A 16934-nucleotide genomic window follows, 5' to 3' on the forward strand; every position below is an offset into this window, starting at 1 on the left:
TTTCCTGTCTTCTACTGATTTTGATGTGATTTTGTTCTTATTTTTCTAGGGCTTTAATATGTAATGTTAGGTCATTTATTTGTTGACTTTTTAAGGAATTAATTCCATGCAATAGACTTTCCTCTTAGTACTCCCTTAATAGTGTCCTACAAAGTTTGATATGTTCTGTGTTATCATTTACCTCTAAGAATTTTTTAATCTTTGATGTCTTCTGCAACCCATTCATTCTATAGCATATTGCTTAGTTTCAAGGTGTCGGAGTAGATTCTATTTTTTATCATTGATTTCTAATTTCATTCCATTATGATCTGATAGAATGCAAGGTAGTATCTCTACTTTCTTGTATTTGCTAAGAGTTGCTTTGTGGCCTTAAATATGGTCTATTTTAGAAAAGGATCCATGTGCTGCTAAGAAAGCGTATTCACTTGCTGATGGATGAAATATTCTATATATGTCTGTTAAGTCTGAGTTTTGATTGAATTATTGAGTTCTAGTTTGTTTAGCTTTTGTTTGGAAGATCTATCCAGTGATAAAAGAGGTGTGTTAAAGTCAACCAGTATTATTGTGTTGTGGTCTATTTGACTCTTGAACTTAAGAGTTTGTTTGATGTAAATGTTCCATTGTTTGAAGCATATATATTTATAACTGTTGTCTTGATTTATGGTTCCCTTAAGTAGTATGAAATGTCCATCTTTATTCCTCTTGATTAACTTCGGCTTGAAGTTTGATATAAGGATGGAAACCCCTGCTTGTTTCTGCAGTCCATGTGAATGGTATGTTTTTTCTCAATCTTTCACCTTCAGTCCCTGGATGTCTTTTCCTATGAGACAAGTGTCTTGAAGGCAGCATATTGTTGGGTTTTTTTTAAATTCCAATTTTCCAGTCCATGTTGTTTGATTGGTGAGATTAGGACATTAACTTTCAAGTTTATTATTGAGACATGACTTGTATTCCTGGTCATGTTTATTTTTGTTATTTAACTTGATTTGGTGTCTCCTTTGATAAGTATTTCCTGTAGTGTAATACTCCTTTTGCTGATTTTCATTGTTGTTTTTCTTTTTTTTATATTTATTTTCTAGTTCTCGGCGGACACAACATCTTTGTTGGTATGTGGTGCTGAGGATCGAACCCGGGCCACACGCATGCCAGGCGAGCGCGCTACCGCTTGAGCCACATCCCCAGCCCTCATTGTTGTTTTTCATTTCTTCTTCATGGAATATTTTGCTGAGGATGTTCTGAGTTGCAGACTTTTTAATTGTAAATTCTTTTGACTTTTGGTTATTATGCAAGGTTTTTATTTCATCATCAAATCTAAAGCTTAATTTTGCAGGATGTAAGATTAGTGATTAACCATCCATTTTCTATCAGAGCTTGGTATATGTTGTTTCACGATCTTCTAGATTCCAGAGTCTAGGTTGAAATATCTGCAGATATCCTAATTGGTTTTCCCCTATATGTAATCTGATCCTTTCTTCTGTGGCTTTTAAAATTCTCTTATTTTGTATGCTAGGCATTTTCATTCTAATGTAACTTGGTGTGGATCTGTTGTGATTTTATACATTTGGTGTCCTGTAAGCCTCTTGTATTTGATTTATTCTTCATGTTTGGAAAACTTTCTGATATTATTGAATAGATTGTTCATTCCTTTGGTTTGAACTCTATGCCTTCCTCTATCCCAATAATTCTTAAATTTGATCTTTTTATGTTATTCCATATTTCTTGAATATCCTGCTCATGGTATCTTACCTTCTTCACCATGTGGCCAATATTCTTTTCAAGATTATATATTTTGTCTTCACTGTCTGAGGTCCTGTTCTCTAAGTGATCTAATCTGTTGGTGGTGCTTTCTATTGAGTTTTTAATTTGGTTTATTGTTTCCTTCATTTCAAGGATTTCTGTTGTTTTTTTTTTCCCCCAGAACCTCTATCTCCTTATTGAAGTAATCTTTTGCTTCCTGTATTTGCTTATGTAGCTCTTTATTGAAATGATCTTTTGCTGCCTGTATTTGCTCTCTTATATCTCCTTTAATTCACAGAACATTTTAATTATGTACACTCTGAACTCCTCAGTAATTTTTTCTGTTGTGCTGGCTATGGATTCTGATAATATAGTATCTTTGTTTGGGGCAATTTTATCCCTCGTTTTTTTATGTTGTTAATGTGTCTTCCTTCTAGCACTGTGAATCTGAGGCATTACAGTTTTTACCCTATAGGCTTATAGTGTCCCTGCTGGATTCTAATACCTCTCCTTTCAAGGGGAGAACAATATTAACAGATCCCAATACAAACAATATACAGCCTTAAACCAAATACCTGCTATTAAGACATTTAAGGTTTTGTCACAATACACAGAAATGGTAAGTTATTAGATCTTAGAAAGCGTCAAAGAGGAATCTAAATAGTTGGTTAGTAGCAGGAGAAGAGAGAGAAAGTGGTTTTGGGGAGACAAGTAAGTGGGAAGACAATAGAGTACAAAAAAACAAACAGAAATATTAAGAAAAATAAAAAATGTAAAAATAGGAGATAAAAGAATATATAACACAACTGTAGTATAGTATTCATACATCCCAGTCCTCAGTAGCCTAATTCATGAAAAGTACTTGGTTTCAAAAATGTCAGGGATATGAGGGTGAGAGAAGAGAAAAAAAAAATCTTGAAGGAAAATACAAGGATTGTTTTTGCTGGAGATCAGTATCTTTCCTGCTACCCTTCTTGTCCAATAGGTGGGGTTGTCTGTTGTTTGCTGGTAACTCCACCCTCAGGATGATGAAAGTTATTAGGGTGGGAGGGTTGGTCTTGGGAGCGTAGCTCCTGGAGGTGGGCTATAGCACTTGCCTGTCCCTGATGGGAGACTGCACCCCAAGGATCTCCTTTGGTGCCTGCTTGTATGATGTGTGCTCCCAGTCTTATCTCCTTATATCACCTGTAAACCTCAAATTCCTGGTCTCTAAACTATTTCACTCATCCCCTCCCTTTCTACTTCCCAATCAGAACCTTTCTCTCCAGAGGTCTTTGGGCTGTGCTCTGTGGGCTGTGTACCTGTCCTGGAGAGATGTTTTGTATTGGGCAGTTCAGAATCAGGTTTTGTGAGCTACAAGACTGATGGCGTAGCTGCAAGCACTGTGGCAGGTTAGGGAATGACAGGGAGTTGGGGACAAAAGTTACCTTGATATTGCTTTTAAGCCCCAGCCAGTGTTCCAAGTTGGGGGTTGCCCCAACTAAAGATGGCAGTGAAGGTGTCCCAAGATGAAGGTGGCTGCTTTCAGCAACAGGGTGTCCAGTCTGGTGGGGCTAGGTGGTGGTGAGGGGCAGTGTGTTCAGAGATAACAGTTCTGTGGCATGCTATGTTGTGGCTGGCAGCTATCTCCAGACCCTGTGTAGTATCCCCAGGTGTAGGCTACTGCATGTAGTGGACTATGGCAGTGGTTGCAGTTTTCCAAGATGGAGGTGACCAGGGAAACCTCCATCTTGGGATATATTTCTGTTTGTTTTTTGTACTCTATTGTCTTCCCACTTACTTGTCTCCCCAAAACCACTTTCTCTTCTCCTGCTACTAACCAACTATTTAGATTCCTCTTTCACGCTTTCAAAGATCTAATAACTTACCATTTCTGTGTATTGTGACAAAACCTTAAACATCTTAATAGCAGCTATTTGGTTTAAGATTGGTAGATGGGGGGTCCACAAGGGAGGGGCAGCCAGAGTTCCTGCATGTGGGCAGTGGCTGGGTGTCCTGTGTGGGAGCTGTGGCTGGGATTCCTGTACAGGTGCTGATGCTGGTGGCCCTGCTCGGGCACTCAGACAGAGGTCCTGCATGGGTGAGTGGCCGGGAGTTTTGCACTGCAGTGTGTGACACAGTGGCCATGATTACTGCATGGGAACAGCTGTTGGGGGTCCTCTAATCACTTGCAGAGAAACAATATTCCCACTACTTGAGTCCCAGGGTCACAGAGCGACACAGAATGCAGCAGTCCTCTACCAGCCATCTTGGATCTGAACATTTATTTTTCATAAATGGTAATTGATTATATTTTGTGATACATTTAGGTATTTTAAATTTTGAAATATATTAAATATAGCTATACTCATTTTAATATAAAATTAAAGCTTTGAAATACATTAAATATGATTTACTAATCTACTATTTTACTGTTTTTATGAATTCTAAACTTTCCAATTAAAAAAATGATATATTGATGTCAATACATATTTGAATATCAAACAAAATAAAAGATATCAAACAATTATCTTTCTTTGATTATTATAAAGATCACTTTCTTAAAAACCCTTACATGACAAATTACCTTCAGAACTTAATTACACAAAACCTTGTTCTACTTACATATTACTTCTGTAAAAAATGATAACCATGTAACTCTTTTCTTCTTTGTACTGGCAGCTAGGAGGCTTAAAGGTAAAGCTTCAATTAGATGGGGTTTCTTGCAAAGCTTCACCTTTTATTTTTATCTCTTATGTTGTGAATGTTTTTACACCTTTATATTTAGTAAAAGTTAACTCATATTCTTCTCAGAGAGAAAAGGGTTATGAAGAAATAAACAAATAGAAGGTACTTTTTTATCTTCACAGAAATCCCTATGCAGTTGTGAGTGTAAACATTCCCAGCTTTTTAAATGGGAACATAAAAAGTGATTTATTCAAGTTAGAAAATTAGAAAGGCAAACAGGTATTATAATACAGACTAGAGTCCTCCATTTCCAACTTCTTTGTACTATTCCTACCAACATACCATCACTTCGTTTTAGACATTTTCTAACATGCAGAAAGTATCCCAAAACAGCTCCTGTAGAACTAACATCTGAATGAGAGGAATCCCCATGATAAGATGTTTAACTAATACTGTCCCAGTGCTTGAGATAACTTCAAATGTTCCTCCATGTCAAATGTTCCTCCATTTGGTCACCAAATGGCTTACTTCTGTATAAAAGAAACAAATTTGTTTATTTTTCATTGATAATTATACTTGTTACATTATTTAAATAATCAATTTTCTACTAAGGCCGGGAAACATACTAAAAGACATAAAAATCTAGCATTTGTGTAATAATAAGGGTCACAGTATCTAATACCTGTAGTTTACTTAAAATCAAGGGACAATATTTCTAAAAAGTTCCAAAGCAGAACAACTTACAGGAAGTTACTTTATTTCTCTGCATTACATTTTAAAGTCACATAAAAATTATTTGGCTATATGAAATTTGTGTATTCTTCCTTAAAGAAAATAAACATCTATAGAGATGGTTGTAGAAATACCTTTGGTATTCATTACTGGTGATACTGAATAGAATTTAGGTTTAGTGCTAGATATAGGTGAGACCATTAGCTGAAAACTACACTTACCTCTTTGGTCCAAAGAACTAGACCATTATTATGAATTAATAAATATCACAAAATGACTTAAATCACTATATGTTTAGTGGCAGAATCTAATGATTAAATATTTACTTTCTAGAAATGATAAGAAACCTTAGAAAATTATATTGCCTTAATCATTTTAGAGGAATAGGAAATTAAAGATGAGATAAAGGGACTTGTCCCTCCAAGATCATCTACTTCGTGGCAGAATGGGGACTATAAACAAGCTGATTCATGATTGAAGACTGTTCTCATAACACCATAATATATCAGTCAAAATCTAACATGCATTTGATTTGAAATTTTGTTTAAACTGTGAATTAAAAGCTAAGCATGATATAGCCTAAAACAGCAAAATCTTTTTATAAACTCATATTTTTAGCTAACAGACAACTAGAAACCAAATAGCAATGTTACTGTAGGACAGCTTGTGAATATATTATTCAAAGTGAGTATAGGGCTGGGGTTCTGGCTCAGTGGTGGAGTACTTGCCTAGCATGCATAAGGCACTGAGTTTGATTCTTAGCACTGCATATATATAAAAGGTACATCAACAACTAAAAAAAAATTTAAAAAGTGAGTATAATGATGCCAAACTTGAGGTTTTCTAAGATATTTTAAAAATCACAAGTATTTCTATTAGATATTTCAGGGTTACTAGAGAAAAATGCATTCATGCAGACAAAGGAATAAACTTCTGGAAGAAAAGCTAAAGAGAAGTTTGGAAGCTCTTTCTTATCTATTCATTCCTGAAAAATGTATCGAACATTAACTTCACCAGTTGAATAGTACAGATGGAAAAAAAAAGAAGGAAGAAATACAAATCCAGTTCCGGAATTATGGATTGAGTTTTGGAAGGTGGTTTGATTTTATAATCTTTTTTACTGGTCCTTTCTTGGCATTCACTGTCTTCTGATGAACTGGATTGTATCTCCCCCTGAAATAAAATATACATTGATCATGATTTTTCAGTCACCAGTATGTATAACAAAAACATTATGTACCACACATGCAGAACTGTACATTGCAGCTTGTTCCATCTTTCACATGGAAATCTTCCTATGCATATTTTTGCTTAAAGTACAATTTTAGAGAGTTATATTTTATACCACATCATCTCACCACAGCTAAAGAGGCAGCCAACTCCAGGGTAGATTCACCAAACACTTGGAAGAAGCCCTTCAAGTGCTCTAATATGAAAAGTTCTAAAGAGAAATGACTTGCATCTTTTTTTTTTTAATTTTTAATATTTATTTTTTAGTTCTCGGCGGACACAACATCTTTGTTGGTATGTGGTGCTAAGGATCGAACCCTGGCCGCACGCATGCCAGGCGAGCGCGCTACCGCTTGAGCCACATCCCCAGCCCTGACTTGCATCTTTTTTATATTTACCCTGATAACTGAATTGAAGCTAAGGAAATAGAAATATAGATGCTATAAAATAGAACAGGAATAGTAAAGCAGTAAGTATCTAGGAATCTGTGTCCTTAAATTTTCATAGGATCCTCTTATCCCTTTGTATATAAAACTAATCTTGCTTATATTCTTATTTGAGACAGTAAGAGGGCACTTTTATCTCCTGCAATATGCTTTTAACATACAAATTAGAGACCGATGTCAGCAAAAATGACAGAACCTGTTGGTTTCCTCCTCACAAAGGAGAAAATTCTCTTCTCCATAAAAGCAATAACAAACTCAAAAATGTTGAGAAGCAATTTTCTTAGAATAATGGGGTATTAAACAACAAGCAACAAAAACAGTGAAAATTCAGTAAGAACTCTGAAATATGTAGCTTTTCTTTAACTTACCCCATTCCTATCTTCTGCCCCTCACCTCTTACTTCCCTGAATAACTCTGTAGTAGCCTTGAAAATAAATATCCCTCAATTATAGTGAAAACCAACAGTCTGAAAGACACCATAGGAGGCAAACAGAATGAAGTTGTAAATCCTTTAAAGCCTCATTATTTGTTCCCAGAGAATTTTCATTATTTAAAGTCTAGTGATTACCCAATTATAAGGCTATTTTTATTTGACCCGACTTGGAGATGATCCAGTGTAAAAAGCTTTGTCAGTTGGGCATTTGTTGGAACTATTAGAAACCACTATTTAACTTTATACTGCTTGAGTCAGTAAATAGCAATAAATAAGAGGGGCAAAAAAAAAAAATAACAAGGAAACTTAAAAGGAAAAGCAGGGGAGTAAGCATTAATAAACCGTGATAGTTCTTGGAATCTAGAAGTCCATACTCGAGTGTCTTACGTACATGTGTAGGATTGTGTGCCTTCTCAGGAAAGATATGAGAAGGCCCTTAGCTGTTGCCTCTGGTTGACCTTGAGTCTCTGTGCACAAGCAGAAAATGAAGGCTAAGGTAGAGTTCTAATTTTCCTGGATGAGTATTAAAGATATACCAAAACATACACATGCAGAAGAGTTCAACAGCAGACTAGAGGTAGAAGAGCCAGTGAAGTTGAAGATAGATCAATTAGGGTTGTTCATTTTGAGCAATGGACAATAAAGAATAAGAAAAGTGAAGAGGGCTTCATAAATCTATGGAATACAATCATATGTACTAACAAATGTATAATGGGTATACCTGAAGGAGAGGGGAGAGAAAACATGGCAGAAAGAATACTTGAAAAATAATAACTGAAAATTTCCCAAGTGTGATGAAAAACATTGATCTAAGAAATTCAATAAATTCCAAGAAGAATAAATACAAAAAGATCTACATTCAGACATATCAAAGTCAGGCTATTAAAAGAAAAAGAGAAAATCTTGAAAGCAGCTTAGACAAGTAATTCTGTATGTACAAAAAATCCTCAATAAAATTAGCAGTGAGTCCTCATCAAAAAACCATGGTCTACTTGAAGGCAGTGGGATGAAATATCCAAAGGGCTGAGGAAAAAAGACTGCTAAGACTTCAAATGCAACAAAAAATATCATTCTAAAATTTAAAAAAATTAAAATAATCCCAGAAAAACAAAAACTAGAGGAGTTCTTCCTTAGCAAACCTGCCCTACAAGAAATGGTAAAGGGAGTCTTCCAAGTTGAACACTAGAAAGTAATGCAAATTCACATGAAGAATAAAGAGACCTATTAAAAGTAGTTACATAGGGAAACATAATAAAAGATAGTAAAAATGTATTTTTGTTTATAGTTACTTTAAGTCTTCTAACTGATTAAAAATAACTCCCTCCTAAAAATGACTGTGTGAACAGGAAGAAAATCTTTACCACCTGTAAGATGAAACCACATCAAAGCATTAATATTAAGGATATACAAAGAACTCAAAAACTTAACACCAAAAAACAAATGACCCAAAGGAACTGAACAGACACTTCATAGAATAAGATGTATGAATGATCAACAAACATGTGAAAAAATGTTCAACATCTATAGCAATTAGGGAAATGCAAGTTAAAACTTCACTGAGATTCTATCTCACTCCAGTCAGAATGGGAATTATCAAGAATAAGGGTAACAATAAATGGTGGTGATAATGTGGGGGAAAAGGTTTACTCATACATTGCTGGTGGGACTGCATATTGGTGCAACCACTTTAGAAAGCAGTATGAAGATTCCTCAGAAAACTTGGAATGAAACCACCATTTGACCCAGTTTACTCACTCCTCAAAATATACCCAAAGGACTTAAAATCAGCATACTACAGTGACACAGCCACATCAGTATTTACAATAGCTTAAGTAACAATAGCTAAGTTATAGAACCAACCTAGATGCCTGTCCTTCAACAGATGAATAGATAAAGAAAATGTGATATATATGTACAGTGAAATATTACTCATCCATAAAGAAGAATAAATTATAGCATTTGCTGATAAATGGATGGATCTGGAGACTATCATGCTAAGCAAAATAAGCCAATCTCCAAAAACAAAGGCTGAATATTCTCTCTGATACATGGATGCTAACAAAACAATAAGGGGAGGCAGATAGAAGTTCATTGGATTAGACAAAAAGAAATGAAGGAAAGGGAGAGAGGATAGGAATAGGAAAGACAAAATGAATCATACATAACTTTCCTGTGTTTACATATGAATACATGACTAGTGAAACTCTACATCATGTACAACAAGAATGGGATCCTAAGTTATACTCCATGTATGTCTAATATGTCAAAATACACTCTACTGTCATGTATATCTAAACAGAACAAATAAAATTTAAAAAAAAACTGAAAAACAATACTTAGAAATCTGTGGATGGAAGGAAACAAGATGCAAAAGGAAGTGATTTGCACAACAACAGCACAAAGGAGGAGGGAACTGAGCGTAGGACAATTTTGGAATCAAGCTGTTTTTAATCTCAAGTAGATTGCTAACTAAGATATTAATTATAATCACCAGGGCAACCACTAAGACCAGGACCAGATGGCTTCACTGATTTTACAAATATACAAAATCAATCCTTTGCTAACTCTTTATAAAAATAAAAAAGAAGAGAATATTCCCTAATTTTTTTTCTATGAGGCAAACACTAGATTTATGTTTTTGCTTTTGATTGCTTTGGATTTGGTCTGTTCTTTTCGACATTTTTTTTTTCCAATACAGACATTTTCTTATAAGCACTAAGCTTGAAAATGGCATCTATTGACAAAAATCTATGACCAATATAATTTTTAAAGATTTAAAACTTTCCCTTTAAGACCAGGAACAATTTAAAGATATTTACTATTATTGCTTCTATTCAATATTATATGAGAGGTACTAGCCTGGTCAATTAAGCAAGAAAAATAAATAAAAGATATCCAATGTAAAAAGGAAATACAAATCAAAATCATAAGATATTACTTCACATATAGGAGAGTTAAAATTTTTTTGTAATGTTTTGAGCAACCAATAAAAAAATTTAAAAAAAAAAGAGTTTTTTTAAATGGCAAGTGTTAGTAAGAATGTGGAGAAACTGGAACCCTAAAATACATTACATGGGAATATAAACAGTATAGTTACTCTAGAAAACAGTTTAGCAGTCCCTTAAAAAGATAAACAGACTGGAGTTGATTTAGCAATTGCATTCCTAGGCATATACCCAGGATAAACATATACATACAAAACTTCTGCAGAAAATTCTCTGCAGCATTATTCATAATGCTGAAAAGGTGTAAATAACCCAAATATCCATTAACTGAAGAAGGATAAACAAAATGTGATATGCCGATACCTGGAATATTATTCAATCACAAAAAAGAATAAAATACTGATACATCCTACAATGTAGATGAATCTATAAGCAATTATTCTAAGTGACATACGTTAAACACACAAGCCACATGTTCCATGCTTTCATTTATATGACATAACAAGAATAGAAAAATCCATAGAAGCAAAGAAGACTATTAATTAAGAAAGGTTTGTGGGATGGATGGATAAATATTCCTTTTGGGAGATGAAAATGTTCTAAAAGTAGTTAATGGTGACAGTTGCACAACTTTGTAAATATACTGAAAATCATTGAGCTGTATTGTTTCATAAATTGTTTCAGTTATATATGAATATGTGAGCACACTAGTCATAATATGGTATCAACCAAGATCAACAAAAGTTCAGAAAGAATATTACCCTCCTGTGTATTGTGGGGTTTAAATAAATGATAGTAACTGTACCCCTTGGAATATTACGTTAGCACCTTTTTTTTCTTCTTACAAATGGATGCTTGGCTACTTTTCAGATTATTTATATTTGTAACACTAAGGATTATAGCTAATGTTTACTGAACTTAAGGTTTTTCAACAACCCCTCATTCTCATACCAACCATTCAATTTGGATTTCATCATCCTCATTTTATTGGTGATTAAACTAAATCTGAGAATAATTATCTATAGAAGCTACATTAAATAATAAAAGTTGGAGACAAAGTATATTTTTCTATCTGCTCCAAAACCAGTGCAAATTTTCAATTACCACCTTGCATTTTCACTTTTTAAAAAATATCATATAGTATTAGTTACATAAATATTTTCACTGTTATTTTGGCTTGGGGACTTCTGTAAGATATCTTGTAGATATATTTTCTCTCAATTTTTCTCTTTTAAGATAATTTTAAATGATTATAAAGGATCCATAGTCATATTGAGAATACTAGGAGTATAAATACAAATCATCCATAATCCCATTATACTATTTTTATTATAATTTTTATTTACTATTATATGTTAGCATTTTCTTTGACAGTTACATATTCTAGAAGCTAATTTTTCAACTTTATATAATACCATAGTTTTTTTAAAAAATTATTCCCTTAATGTTGGATATGTTAGTTTTCTTAACTGTAGATGTTTTCCTTCTCAAAAGAACATTTCCTTAATAATCTCCCTTTTAATGGGTCCTAAAATTAATTTCCCTTAGGTTCTTTTATTCCAGGGCATTACGGAGTGCTTCGTTATTTTCTTCCTCTAGGGCCTTTAATCACTCTAAAAAATTTTCATAAGCAGGAAAAAAAATGAGGCAGCACACTAAAGAAAAGAAATAAACTTTACAGTTTACTGCTTTTAAGAACCACTGCTTTGGGGGCTGGGGATGTGGCTCAATCGGTAGCGCGCTCGCCTGGCATGCGTGCAGCCCGGGTTCGATCCTTAGCACCACATACCAACAAAGATGTTGTGTCCGCCAAAAACTGAAAAATAAATATTAAAAAAAAAAAAGAACCACTGCTTTGGTTTCAGTTTTATGCTTCTTACTTGTAGAAATACATGCCAAGGGTCATAGTCAAAGTTACCTGTTAGTTTGTCTAGGATATTTTGGGATCATCCAAACCTAATCCCCAAAAGAAAACTTACTTATTTATCTTTAAAAAGCCTTATTTTCAAATCTACATATATAAGTATCTCTAGAATTAATCTTTCAACAGTAACAAAGATGTCTTAATGATTTGTGGCTGTGGTTTCACACAGTAGGGATATAAGAATTAGTATATTACATCAGGCACTATTCCTCTTTGATAGAGTTTTAAAATACAATTTCACATTAGTTTGTTATTTTCTAATGTCCTAATTTGCTCTGGATAATAGAAACACTTAATAAGTCAGTATTTTAAAATTAGCACTGCTATAGTTTTGATGTTTATTGGTATTGGTGGGATGTAAATTGGTGCAGCCAATATGGAAAGCAGTATGGAGATTCCTTGGAAAACTGGGAATGGAACTACCATTTGACCCAGCTATCCCTGTCCTCGGTCTATACTCAAAGGTCTTAAAAACAGAATATTACAGGGACACAGCCACATCAATGTTTATTGAAGCACAATTCACAATAGCTAAACTGTGGAACCTACCTAGATGCCCTTCAGTAGATGAATGGATAAAAAAATGTGGCATATATACACAATGGAATATTACTCAGCAATAAAAGAAAATAAAGTCATGGCATTTGCAGGTAAATGGATGACATTGGAGAAAATAATCCTCAGTGAAGTTAGCCAATCCCCCCAAAAAACAAATGCCAAATGTTTTCTCTGATATAAGGAGGCTGATTCATAGTAGGGTAGGGAGGGGGAGCATGGGAGGAATAGATGAATACTAGATAGGGCAGAGGGGTAGGAGGAGAAGGAACGGGGCAAAGGGTTAGCAAGGATGGTGGAATGTGATGGACATCATTATCCAAAGTACATGTATGAAGACACGAATTGGTGTGAACATTCTTTATATACAACCAGAGATATGAAAAATTGTGCTGTATGTGTAATAAGAATTGTAATGCATTCGCTGTCATTTATTTTTTAAAAATCAATTAAAAATTTAATAAATAAATAATTTTTAAGAACTGCATCTATATTTCAGTGACCACTGCAAATGACCATACTTCCTCACTAAAAAGATAAGGGCTGACACTTCAATTCTGTTTATACTGTTACTAATGGTGTAGTTTTAAGCTTTCATTGGATACTGCATTGTTTTAGTTAAAAAAAAAAGATTCTTCCCATGTTTAAAATCTAAAAATATTTCTGGGAATTAAAAAAAAAGTGTAAAAATAGTGAACAGAGATCACAAACTTTTTAAGTTCTCTTACCATCTGCTATTTTATACTGTTGCTATAAAATCTAGAAGTTCCACTTCCAAAATGTAATGGACACCCGTTTTGTCATTACCATTCACAAGCAAATATAATTAATTAGAAAGAAAACATATAATTAGACTTACGTTTTCACTAGATTCTCTTTCATTCTAGGCAGTTGATCCATCTGTTGCCTTTTAGAAACTTGATGTGCGCCAGAGACCTGAAATACAAAAAACTGAGTGTTTATCCTCTTCTTTAAGGATGAATTTCAGAGGGAAGAAAAAATAGTCAAATATCCAACTCCTTTACTACCAGGTCCTTTAGTAGCATGTGTAAGAGAAGCTGAATAATAATGGGAAATTCTGATTTCCAGTATAAACAAGCGTCTAAAGATTCTGGAAATACCCCTATCTCATCCCTAGAGACCATATAGAGAAATATCCACATAGAATAAATCATTACAGGTAAACATAAAAGTAAAAGTATATAAACATATACTCTGTCTTTATGATAGATAAGACAATAGAAACATAGATATAGTACAGCAGAGACAGAAAGACAAGTTAATATATTCATTTCTGTCTATTTTGAAATTCATCCATTATACAAAAGTGGTGACTTTCTGTGAATGGTGTAAATATAATCTTCCATTCAGGAACAACTAAAATTGATTAACTGAGAGATGGCAATTGAAGTCACTAAAAAAAAAAAAAATGAGATCATACAGTAAGAGTAATACAGAGAAGTAAAAGACACAATAATATAAAGCTGAAAGCAACTTTTAGGGGATAGGAGACTCATTGAAGATATGGCCATCATTTAAACATCAGAAAAACCCAAGAAAAAAAAATGTCATGCAAGTCAACTGTGTGTATTGGGGCTAGGGCATATATTCAAAGACGTGAGCAAAGACTGCTAATACCACAGGTTTTAAGAAGAGTCTTTGTATGTAGCTATGAAATGATAAACGGGGGCCACAGTATTGAGATCAGAAGACAGATGAAAAGAGATTGAGGGGTATACTCAAAGCAAAGGTAGTGAGTATACCTACTCTTTCATGAAATTTGGCTGAGAAAAAGAAATCTATGGTGGTAGTTTTATGAGGAAAGTTGTAATTAAATAAAAATTTTTTGGTTGTTATTTTGGTGGAAGAGTTGAGCATATTGCAAGCAAAGGATAAGCTATAGTCAGTAAAAGAGAAAATAAGAGGAAATTATTATTGAGTCCTAGAGGCAGCAGACAGACTTGGGAAGAAGGCTGAAATCCTTTTCTTTAAGACAAGAGGGGAAAACATGAATGGTAGATAAAGGTGTGTATAAATCTGAAGGTAAAAAGAACAACTAGATATTATATCTGATAGACCCCCCAACTCCCTCTGCCTTGCCTCCTTGCCATCTCTCTTTTTTGATCTAAGATATTAGATCATTTGCTAACAGTGACAGGTTTGAGTGTGTTGTACTGGAATTCATTCATTCCTTTATTCATGTAGCAAATGTATTGAGCATCTACCATGTGTCACCACCACATTATGGACCAGGAACAAAGACAAATAAGTCACATTTCTATTGAGGAAATAGCAAAACAAATAGAAGATTACAATTAAGGTCCTTGATAAAGATTTGCATGGGTGCTTTGTGAGCTTACAGCTTGTGAGATGCAATTAACTCAGGCTGTAGGGGACACATGTAGAAAGTAACCAGTTAAGAACTAGAGAAAGGATATTCTACATAGAAGGAACAGCAAGGACCTCAGCTAAAAAGCAGCATGATAGATGCAGGAATTGCAAATAGCATTTGGTCTAGATGCAGCACAGATGTTTGCAGGGAAAAGGCTAAGACAGGCACTGCCATGTTGGGAGAGGACTTTGTTGACAACACCAAGGAGCTCTGCTATGATCTTTTGGGCAAAGCAAACAAAGTATTATAAAAGGAAATTATGCCATGATAACTGTATTTTAGATTGATCACTTAGGCAACAGAGAAGAAAAATGGGTGTGACAGAGACAAGACTTTGCTTGATTTTAAAATGAACAATAACAAAATAGAGTTTTCCCAAAAGGCAATGGAAATGCAGGGACAGTCTGGAACCTATGTCATGAGAGATAAAATCAGTGAATTTTAAGGAAGTTTCAGGGAAGGAGAATAAGAAGTACTATCTCATGTGTTTTAAGAACAAGTCTATGAGTTAGAACTGCCTGATGATGAATTTAGAACCACCTTAGATTCCCTGTGAGTAAACCAAAATCAATATATTCAACAATCACTCAGACCCACTGCAAAATTCAGTGTTTATGGGAAACTTAAATTTAAATTTATCAGGTATTGCAACAAGCTGTAGTCAGTTTTACCACTTGATTTTTCAGAGATGCAATGTACCTGTGTATTCTTAAAAAGTAATACCTATGGGCTGGGGATGTGGCTCAAGTGGTAGCGCGCGCTCACCTGGCATGCGTGCGGCCCGGGTTTGATTCTCAGCACCACATACAAACAAAAATGTTGTGTCCACCAAAAACTAAATATTAAAAAATTCTCTCTCTCTCTCTCTCTTTAAAAAAAAAATCTCTCTCTTCTCTCTCTCTAAAAAAACATAATACCTATATTGTGCATACATTGTGCAAATTAGAATAATTCTGAGATGGGGCAATTCAGTTTCAGTCAAAACAGTGGTTTGAGAGTGAGACAAAGCCTCAGATATAGTTGCAGAAGTATAAAAAGCAGATTCAGCAAATAGCTCTAGTTATCTACCAAAGAATAAATTATTTATGTATTCAGCATGGAAAGAACTGCAAATCATCCATTAACCTTTCCAGTCACTGCAGTATCCTCATGGTCAGAACCATCTTTGACTATAAGGATTAACAATTCAGTTTAGAGTGAAAATCCTTATTAACATTATACTGGAGACAGGATTAACATCTTCCCTGGAAGCTGTTAAAATAGGCTTTGATTGTACATTCAGTGATCTTGTATAGTCAGAGTAGGCTTATTCCACCTAAATGATTTTTTTTAAAGATAAACAAAGGCAAATGAATGCTTCATGGGCAAAAGACTTTTAATTTTAACCTTTTAAAAAAAAAACCTTCAGTGTTTTACATACCACCTTTTGTTTAAGGATTTGAACTTTTCATTATCTCCATAATTTTTATTCATAAATTTTGTACTATGTTCAGTTTGGCAAATCATTTTGAACATTGATCATTTGCCACTCTTTTTGCTCAGTGTAAAGTAACAGCAAGAATGAGGCACTCTGACTGACCTCAAGAACCTACAGCTAAGTGAAGATTAGTCAAGGATCTAGAAAGCAATTTGAAATTCTGATGGTGCTGTCACTACACAATATGTAGAATATACATATGGACTAGTGTGTTCAAGAAAGAAAAAAACAGGAAAATAATATTCACCATTAATTGAAATCTAGAAACTATAATGTGCCAGGTACTATACTTAGCACTTTACATATACCATGTCTCTAAGCACTCACAGAACCCTGAGACTGATACTGACATCATAAAGATTCTCCCTTTCTACAGGTGAGGAAAGAAGTGGTCAT

General features: G+C 34.2%; 1 protein-coding gene across 3 annotated transcripts in view; it reads right to left on the minus strand.

Annotated features, from left to right (window-relative positions):
- Nucleotides 1-4276: 4276 nt before the first annotated feature.
- Ccdc169 (coiled-coil domain containing 169) overlaps nucleotides 4277-16934 on the minus strand; it is a 48664-nt gene continuing 36006 nt past the window's right edge. For all 3 annotated transcript variants that reach the window (XM_026395130.2, XM_026395129.2, XM_026395131.2), the window contains 2 exons: nucleotides 13529-13605; nucleotides 4277-6309 (listed from right to left, as the gene is read on the minus strand). In XM_026395130.2, the coding sequence (XP_026250915.1) occupies nucleotides 6210-6309; nucleotides 13529-13605 (177 nt within the window). In that variant the 3' untranslated portion in view covers nucleotides 4277-6209. The remainder of the gene's footprint in view (nucleotides 6310-13528; nucleotides 13606-16934) is intronic.

Source organism: Urocitellus parryii, chromosome 2 (genome assembly GCF_045843805.1).
Source record: "Urocitellus parryii isolate mUroPar1 chromosome 2, mUroPar1.hap1, whole genome shotgun sequence".
NCBI lineage: Eukaryota > Metazoa > Chordata > Mammalia > Rodentia > Sciuridae > Urocitellus > Urocitellus parryii.